The 10442-nt window shown below is 43.7% G+C and overlaps 1 protein-coding gene across 2 annotated transcripts in view; it reads right to left on the reverse strand.

Annotated features, from left to right (window-relative positions):
• Positions 1-10442, reverse strand: part of LOC110501839 (raftlin-2) — a 34490-nt gene extending 24048 nt beyond the window's left edge. For both annotated transcript variants that reach the window (XM_036959265.1, XM_036959266.1), the window contains exon 1: positions 9767-10442. In XM_036959265.1, the coding sequence (XP_036815160.1) occupies positions 9767-9905 (139 nt within the window). In that variant the 5' untranslated portion in view covers positions 9906-10442. The remainder of the gene's footprint in view (positions 1-9766) is intronic.

The following is a 10442-nucleotide window of genomic DNA, read 5'->3' on the forward strand; positions in this document are numbered from 1 at the left end:
TGAAAAACGCAGTCATAAAAAACAAACACATTGATCAGGAATAAGGTCCTCAATCAGCTTTCTGAATGGACCTAGAGGCACCAGAACATCACATTCATCAGTAATAAGGTCCTCAATCAGCTTTCTGAATGGACCTAGAGGCACCAGAACATCACATTCATCAGTAATAAGGTCCTCAATCAGCTTTCTGAATGGACCTAGAGGCACCAGAACATCACATTCATCAGTAATAAGGTCCTCAATCAGCTTTTTGAATGGACCTAGAGGCACCAGAACATCACATTCATCAGTAATAAGGTCCTCAATCAGCTTTCTGAATGTACCTAGAGGCACCAGAACATCACATTCATCAGTAATAAGGTCCTCAATCAGCTTTCTGAATGGACCTAGAGGCACCAGAACATCACATTCATCAGTAATAAGGTCCTCAATCAGCTTTCTGAATGGACCTAGAGGCACCAGAACATCACATTCATCAGTAATAAGGTCCTCAATCAGCTTTTTGAATGGACCTAGAGGCACCAGAACATCACATTCATCAGTAATAAGGTCCTCAATCAGCTTTCTGAATGTACCTAGAGGCACCAGAACATCACATTCATCAGTAATAAGGTCCTCAATCAGCTTTCTGAATGGACCTAGAGGCACCAGAACATCACATTCATCAGTAATAAGGTCCTCAATCAGCTTTCTGAATGTACCTAGAGGCACCAGAACATCACATTCATCAGTAATAAGGTCATCAATCAGCTTTCTGAATGGACCTAGAGGCACCAGAACATCACATTTAATAACATTTTGAAGATTGTTCTACAAATAAGGTGTAAGAAAATAAAAAATATGACTTCTCTGACTCATTAAAGACCAAATACATTTCCAGAGCTAGCCATTCCTGAGACTGGGTGTGGTAAATCATACAGTGCCGTCTGAAAGTATTCAGACCCCTTGACTTTTTACACATTGTTACGTTACAGCCTTATTCTAAAATGGATTAAATTTAAAAAAAACTCAGCAATCTACACACAATAACCCATAATGAAAAAGCGAAAACAGGTTTAAAAATGTTTGCAAATGTATTATAAAAAATATATTTTTAAATTATGAGATGGGAGAATCTTCCAGAAGGACAACCATCTCTGCAGCACTCCACCAAATCAGGCCTTTATGGTAAAGTGGCCAGACGGAAGCCACTCCTCAGTAAAAAGCACAAGACAGCCCGCTTGGAGTTTGCCAAAAGCCATCTAAAGGACTCTCAGACCATGATGAAACCAAGATTGAACTCTTCGGCCTGAATGCCAAGTGTCATGTCTGGAGGAAACCTGGCACCATCCCTACAGTGAAGTATGGTGGTGGCAGCATCATGCTGTGGGGATGTTTTGTCATTATGGGGTATTGTGTGTAGATTGAGGGAAAAAACAATTGAATCCATTTTAGAATAAGGCAAAATGTGGACAAAGAGGTCTGAAAACTTTCAGAATGATCTGTATTTGCCCATTGTAGAAGTGCTCAGAAAGTTACTTTTTTAAACATTAATGACAAAACATTCAAGCAATAAACATGCTCAAAATGGACCCATTTTGCATACCCCACCATACCATGAGACATCCATGTCTGTCACTGGAAAACATAAACGGTTGAGATTGATATCATTGAAAAACTTACAAAACAGTTTTTATAAAACATACCTTAAAAACGTCAATGATCAAAAAAGGCATAAACTCCAATTGTCCCGTGTTTTGGTGTGCCCACCATCGGTTCAGACACAAATGCTCTTGAATAAAGGGCGCGTTTCATATTTCTGTTGATACAGTACATGTACTAAAATTGGAATACAATTGAAATAGTAACTATTCCACAAAGATGGTTGGAGGTCCACACAGAGAATGTTGACCTGAATGGGAATATCTGTCGTTTTAAATTATGAGGTCAATTCTCCCTAGGAAACCTTTTGAAATCATAGAAATATAGATAATAGAACAGACTCTGTCCGTTGAAGTTGACATTTGACGGTGGCAGCCATCTTTGTGTTAGTAAAAATGTAAATTCAATTTAAAACATCAATGGTGTAACAACTAAATTGCAGTGGTCTGAAGGATAGGTCCATTCTATAAATTATATTTCTATGATTGAAATGACACCCACCCTGTATTCAAGAGCATGTATCTCAGCTGATAGCGAGCACAAAAACAAAATACTGTGAAAATAGGGTCTAAGCTACAATATATGCAAATATGAAAAAAGAATATGAGTTTACGCGTTTTTAGATATTTGATTTTAAGAAAAGGTAAAGAAATATCAATTTCTATTCAAATATTTTTTCTAGAAATTATAAAATTGTTTGACAACCCTGTTTTTGATTGAATTCAAATGGATTTACTCTCCTATGAACTTCACGTTGGTGCTCATGAGTCCTTTTACACGGAAATCCAGGTTCAGCAGTCAGAGGTAACCAACCTCAGACAGACTACTTTAGTCATACTATTTTAGGATAACAGGGTGGGTGGATACACTCATTCTCAAATCCTTTCATGTGTCCTTCAATCCCATCAAACTGCAATATTTAATGAATACATCTGTCCATACACCTTCATCATCAAATCCTTCCCTGTGCATTTATCCATCTATCCATCCATCCATCCATCCATCCATCCATCCATCCAGCCATCCATCCATCCATCCATCCATCCATCCATCCATCCATCCATCCATCCATCCATCCATCCAGCCATCCATCCATCCATCCAGCCATCCATCCATCCATCCATCCATCCAACCAGCTCCTTTCCATCCCCTTCCTTGTATTCCTTCATCCCCCACTCAGCCCAGTAGAGTCCCACTGGATCAGCAGTGTAATGCCCACTCTTCCCCTCTATGCTGCTGTCCAGCCTCTGTCCTGGGTCCAGCGGAGTGCTCCAGCTCTCCCCCATCCCTCCCTCCTTCCATCCACACTGACTGCAGGGCTGAACTAAATCAGCTTGTGAGGCTTTAGCCATTAGCCACTTTGATGTGCTGCCCCAGGCCTCTGCTTCCACCACGGGCAGGAGTAATGGAGCTTTAAAAGGAGGCCAAACTACTGGGGTGCAACTGGGCTGGGCTGCTGCTGGAGTGGACTGGAACTGGGCGGGGCTGAGCTGCTATGTCAATATAGGACTCGTTTTACTGTGGATATAGATACTTTCGTACCTGTTTACTCCAGCATCTTCACAAGGTCCTTTGCTGTTGTTCTGGGATTGATTTGCACTTTTCACACCATAGTACGTTAATCTCTAGGAGACAGAACATGTCTCATTCCTAGTACTTGCATACTATTGTTTCTACAGATGAATGTGGTACCTCCAGACATTTGGAAATTGGACCTAAGGATGAACCAGACTTGTGGAGGTCTACAATTTCTTTTCTGAAGTCTTGGCTGATTTATTTTGATTTTCCCTTCATGTCAAGCAAAGAGGCACTGAGTTTGAAGGTAGGCCTTGAAATACATCCACAGGTACCCCTCCAATTGACTTAAATGATGTCAATTAGCCTATCAGAAGCTTCTAAAGCCATTACATAATTTTCTGGAATTTTCCAAGCTATTTAAAGTCACAGTCAACTTAGTGTATGCAAACTTCTGACCCACTGGAATTGTGATACAGTGAATTATAAGTGAAATAATCTGTCTGTAAACAATTGTTGGAAAAATTACTTGTGCCATGCACAAAGTAGATGTCCTAACCGACTTGCCAAAACTATAGTTTGTTAACAAGAAATGTGTGAAGTGGTTGAAAAACTAGTTTTAATGACTACAACCTAAGTGAATGTAAACTTCTGACTTCAACTGTACATATGAGTAATGTAAGGTATGTAAACATTATATAACGTGGCATTGTTTAAAGTGACACATTTATTACATCCAGTTTATTATTATTAAAGTGGCTAGAGATTGAGTCAGTATGCTGGCAGCAGCCAATCAATGTTAGTGATGGCTGTTTAACAGTCTGATGGCCTTGAGATAGAAGCTGTTTTTCAGTCTCTCGGTCCTAGCTTTGATGCACCTGTACTGACCTCACCTTCTGGATCGTAGCGGGCTGAACAGGCAGTGGCTCAGGCGGTTGTTGTCCTTGATGATATTTTTGGCCTTCCTGTGACATCAGGTGGTGTAGGTGTGCTGGAGGGCAGGTAGTTTGCCCCTGGTGATGAGTTGTGCAGACCTCACTAGCCTCTGTAGAGCCTTAAGGTTGTGGGCGGAGCAGTTGCCGTACCAGGCAGTGATACAGCCCAACAGGATGCTCTCAATTGTGCATCTGTAAAGGTTTGTGAGTGTTTTCGGTGACAAGACAAATTTCTTCAGCCTCCTCAGGTTGAAGAGGCGCTGTTGCGCCTTCTTCACCACGCTGTCTGTGTGGGTGGGCCATTTCAGTTTGTCTGTGATGTGTACGCCGAGGAACTTAAAACTTTCCACCTTCTCCACTACTGTCCCGTCGATGTGGATAGGGGGGTGCTCCCTCTGCTGTTTCCTGAAGTCCACGATCATCTCCTTTGTTTTGTTGACGTTGAGTGAGTTTTTTTTCCTGACACCACATTCCGAGAGCCCTCACCTCCTACCTGTAGGCCGTCTTGTCGTTGTTGGTAATCAAGCCTACCACTGTAGTGTCGTCTGCAAACTTGATGATTGAGTTGGAGGCGTGCATGGCCACTCAGTCATGGGTGAACAGGGAGAACAAGAGAGGGCTGAGAACGCACCCTTGTGGTGCCACAGTGTTGAAGATCAGCGAGGTGGAGATGTTGTTTCTTACCCTCACCACCTGGGGGTGGCCCGTCAGCAAGTCCAGGACCCAGTTGCACAGGGCGGGGTCGAGACCCAGGGTCTCAAGCTTAATGACAAGTTTGGCGGGGTACTATGGTGTTAAATGCTGAGCTGTAATCAATGAACAGCATTCTTACATAGGTATTCCTCTTGTCCAGATGGGATAGGGCTGTGTGCAGTGTGATTACAATTGGGGCAGTAAGCAAATTGGAGTGGGCCTTGGGTGTCTAGGGTGTCAGGTAGGGTGGAGGTGATATGATCCTTGACTATTCTCTCAAAGCACTTCATGATGACGGAAGTGAGTGCTACGGGGCGATAGTCAATTAGCTCAGTTGCCTTAGCTTTCTTGGGAACAGGAACAATGGTGGCCCTCTTGAAGCATGTGGGAACAACAGACTGTGATAGGGATTGATTGAATATATCCGTAAACACACCAGCCAGCTGGTCTGCACATGCTCTGAGGATGCGGCTAGGGATGGGAGCCTGGGCCGGCAGCCTTGCGAGGGTTAACACGTTTAAATGTTTTATTCACGTTGGCCGCAGTGAAGGAGAGCCCACAGGTTTTGTTAGCGGGCCATGTCAGTGGCCCTGTATTGTCCTCAAAACGAGCAAAGAAGTTTTTTAATTTGTCTGGGAGCAAGACGTCGGTGTCCGTGACGGAGCTGGTTCTCTTTTTGTAATCCGTGATTGACTGTATTCCCTGCCACATACATCTCCTGTCTGAGCCGTTGAATTGTGACTCTACTTTGTCTCTATACTGACGCTTAGCTTGTTTGATTGCCTTGCGGAGGGAATAGTTACAATATTTGTATTTGGTCATGTTTCCGGTCACCTTGTCATGATTAAAATCAGTTTTGCATGAATGCTGCCATCAATCCACGGTTTCTGGTTGGGGAAGGCTTTAATAGTCACCGTGGGTACAACATCACCGATGCACTTGCTAATAAACTCATTCACCGAATCAGCGTATACATCAATGTTGTTGTCTGAGGCTATCCGGAACATATCCCAGTCCAAGTGATTGAAGCAATCTTAAAGCGTGGAATCCGATTGTTCGGACCAGCGTTGAACAGACCTGAGCACCGGTGTTTCCTGTTTTAATTAATGTCTATAGTAAATAATGTGGTTGGCATTTGATTGTAAGAAATTCTAGGTCAGGTGAACAAAAGGACTTGAGATCCTGTATGTTGTTATGATCACACCACAACTCGTTAATCATAAGGCATACAACCCCGCCCTTCTTCTTACCAGAGAGATACCCGTTTCTGTCGGCGCGATGCGTGAAGAAACCGAGTGGCTGTACCGACTCTGATAACATATCCCGAGTGAGCCATGTTTCCGTGAAACAGAGAATGTTACAATCTCTGATGTCTCTCTGGAAGGCAACCCTTGCTCGAATTTCGTCTACCTTTGTTTCAAGAGACTGGACATTGGCGAGTAGTATACTCGGGAGCGGTGAGCAATGTGCCCGTCTACGGAGCCTGACCAGAAGACCGCTCTGTCTGCCCCTTCTGTGGCGCCGTTGTTGTATTGGGTTGCCTACTGGGATCCGATCCATTGTCCTGGGTGGTGGTCCAAACAGAGGACCCGCTTCGGGAAAGTCGTATTCCTGGTTGTAATGTTGGTAAATTGACGTTGCTCTTATATCCAATAGTTCCTCCCGGCTGTATGTAATAAGACTTAAGATTTTTTTAGCTAACAATGTTAGAAATAATACATAAAAAAATAAAAAATACTGCAAAGTTTCCTAAGAACGTGAAGCGGGGCGACCATCTCTGTCGGCGCCAAAAGCTTCCCTTTCTCTGCTTACGTGGCCACTCACTCATCTAGAGATTTCACAGTGATCTGGACTTGCCAGGGTCTTATTATCTGTTATCTCAGTCTAAGGTGTTTGTGTGCGTTTTGAGTGATAGTGTGTTTTGTGTGTGAATGTCTGTAAATATATGATATTTGTTCAGTCTGTTGGAATGTGATGAGTGTGTTTTTATGTCAGCAAATTGGCCATCAGATTGAGCTTTTTTGTGCGTTTGCAAGCATGATTGACTGTGATGTTGTTTACTTGCACTTGTGTGTGTGTCAGAAATGTTTCTTTATTTCAAGGAGAACCGAGGGAGAGGAGAAGGAACGTGTTATGGGTTCTAACTAATCCCCAATCATCAGGCAGGTCCAGTGTTGATGTTAATACTAAAGCTAAAGCCCACAGATCATAGATGGGTGATTAAGGACATTAGTTCTAATCCTTAATAATCTGTTTAGCTCTACCTCACACTGAAACATCTTTCTCAGGGGCTCTGCAGCAGAGAGCATGGTAATCAGTCAGCCTGTCTATCTATCTATCTATCTATCTAGTGGAATGCACTGGTCCTGGATGTCGTGGGAGTCACTTGGCCTGGTACTGGAGGTCGTGGGAGACACATGGCCTGATACTGGAGGTCGTGGGAGACACATGGCCTGATACTGGAGGTCGTGGGAGACACATGGCCTGATACTGGAGGTCGTGGGAGACACATGGCCTGATACTGGAGGTCGTGGGAGACACATGGCCTGATACTGGAGGTCGTGGGAGACACATGGCCTGATACTGGAGGTCGTGGGAGACACATGGCCTGGTACTGGAGGTCGTGGGAGACACATGGCCTGGTACTGGAGGTCGTGGGAGACACATGGCTTGGTACTGGAGGTCGTGGGAGACACATGGCTTGGTACTGGAGGTCGTGGGAGACACATGGCCTGGTACTGGAGGTTGTGGGAGACACATGGCCTGGTACTGGAGGTCGTGGGAGACACATGGCTTGGTACTGGAGGTCGTGGGAGAGACATGGCTTGGTACTGGAGGTTGTGGGAGAGACATGGCCTGGTACTGGAGGTTGTGGGAGACACTTGGCTTGGTACTGGAGGTTGTGGGAGACACTTGGCCTGATACTGGAGGTTGTGGGAGAGACATGGCCTGGTACTGGAGGTCATGGGAGACACATGGCTTGGTACTGGAGGTCGTGGGAGAGACATGGCTTGGTACTGGAGGTTGTGGGAGGCACTTGGCCTGGTACTGGAGGTTGTGGGAGACACTTGGCTTGGTACTGGAGGTTGTGGGAGACACTTGGCTTGGGAAAAAAACAGTATCAACAGCAAGCATCAAATGTGGCTAAGATCCCCCACATAGAATAGAGATAACTCTGTGACACAGCCAGACAAGCAACACATAAAGGCATGAAAAGCAGTAGGCACTTCCTTTTAATTATTGACCAATGAGCATCAAATTAAAAACATATATTTGTTGTATTTCCAGACACTTTTTGGAGTATTCCTGTTATTCAACAGTGTGTGGATGTCTATCTATTCTACACAGGCCTAGAGCCAGACACGAGGCACTCTCACATAGCAGAGAGAGAGGTATTCCTGTGATGTCTCCGAGGCAAAGCAAAAAGCACATCTGCAGGCCAGGTGCTCCGCACTCGGGAATGGAGCTCAGTCACGTTCAGGGTTATGTACGCTCCAAAAAAAGACCCCGAGGACATCTATTATACAGCTTCTCTCTGTCTCCAGTCACCGCTCCTCATTTCAATAACATACTCAAGGTATTTAGGGTTGAACTTGACAACCTGTACCACAGTCTTATTATGTACATAGTAGTACTAGACATATCATTTGATATTTAAAATAAGTAGTACAGTATTTCAATAAGGTATACGAGGCCATGTTTTCTTCTTGACCAGGTTTCGGTTGGTATGGAAGTCACAACCAGCCTACACAGACGGAGACTCCTATATCCAGTTGAACTGGTCTTGGTCATATTTGGCTGGTGTGGAGGAAACTCATGACTTTCTGCTGATCTCCCAAAAAAAGCAGTTTTGAACAAACACACACACACGCTTGTTGAGAATATACTCAAATGAATCCCGGCTATGTCCAGATACTAAATGGTCTGTGCTGTAGAATAAGAGTGACTGTATGAACTCTATCAACTAGTGGGCTTTAATCCTAACTCCTGTGCTGGGCGCCATGCCACTCTTTACTGTGTCAGCCCAAACCCAATAACCCATGCAGACCTATCTAATCACATCTAAAGATCATAGCCATGATGACACAGAGGTACCACAGTGAGCAAGAGAGTGGTGGCTCCCCAGGGAGTCCCAGTCTACAGACCAATATGTCATTTGTATTAGAGCAGGGTTTCCCAAACTGGGTCCCGGGGTGAGCGTTTAGGGGTTTTTGCCCTAGCTCTACACAGCTGACCAACTCATCAAGCTTAGATCATTTGAATCAGATGTGTAGTGCTAGGGCAAAAAGACTAACCCCTGTATTAGGATGGCATTGATGACCATTATTTGATTTCAACACCATTGTTTCGATTCTACCAGACACTTTATAAACCAACACTCAATTCAAAAGGACACCAGCCACTGTTAACATGGCTTTACTTAATCATAATTTCCCGTCCCCAAAACTCTTCATGTCGGGATTACACTAAAAAAAAATATTCTGTTTGACGAAGGCTGTTGTGGCAGTTCCAGATGATCATGAATCATATTCTAATGTGGTGGCAGGTGTCTGCAGTAGTAGGTAATGTATCGTTCATCCCACATGGATGCGCGCACGCACGCAAAAAAAAATCCTGACCTATTTCTCTGGATAATAAAATGACAGCGGTTGCTAAGAGAACAGAGTAGCCAGAGCACAGGAATCAGGATACACACATGTATGTAGTTCGTTCCAATTAGGATCAGCCCAAAGAAAGACGCTTGTATTTGAAAAACAAATCTTCAATTTGTAAGACAATGTTTGAAAACGAAAAGCCATACATTGTAAAATGGGACTTCGAAGTAGCCCAGGCTATTTTATAAGAAAGTAGTAATTTGTTTTCTTGCATTCAGTTAGTGTAGCAGAGTCAATGTCTAAAGAAACATTGTTTAGAATAAATCCAGAGTAGCCCGTTTTGTTTTATCAATGAATGTGAGATGATATCCTAACGCATAACGTTACCTTCCAAACTGAAGTCCAGTAGCACATACTCGTAAACGGTGTCTGTTATGGTCTCCACTTGCGGTCTCTTCAGAGTGGAGTATATCTTCCCGGGGCTACTGTCCTCTGGGTCTTCCAGTTTCCTCAACCCGCAGCCCATAGTGCCGTAGCGGGATATCCAGCTCACACTAACCGGGCACGATGACAGTTAGCCGACAAAAAGAGCTTTGCTATTGATATAAAGTTAACCGGATTGCTCCATCCAGTGTGGGTTGACGCTATAAAGCCGTTTGACGTTGCCCCCGGATAATCACTGTCATAGGCAACCAAAGAACGCCAAATAAAAAATTAAAAAATATGCAATTTTATATTTTTCTGTAAATAGTTAAAAGCGTGAAGCTCTCGTTCTTTGGAGAAAAAAAACCATTAAAAAAACATAAAAAGTTACAATAATTGAGAACTCCACCACTGCGCGCGAGCGGCTACTTTGTTGCTAACGTCGACTTATTGGCAACAAATCCACTTTTAGTTTTCTTTTCGCCTATCAAATTATATTATTCGTATCATCCACTTAAAAAAACGAGAGTGATTTTAGTAAAGCCGAATAATACATGTGTGAGTGATTCATGAAAGCCAAAGCGTGGCTGCTCGCAGGAGGGAGAAAACATGGGAGGACCGAAGGCGAGGAGGTGATTTG

This window comes from Oncorhynchus mykiss, chromosome 22 (assembly GCF_013265735.2).
Source record: "Oncorhynchus mykiss isolate Arlee chromosome 22, USDA_OmykA_1.1, whole genome shotgun sequence".
In the NCBI taxonomy this organism is placed as follows: Eukaryota; Metazoa; Chordata; class Actinopteri; order Salmoniformes; family Salmonidae; genus Oncorhynchus; species Oncorhynchus mykiss.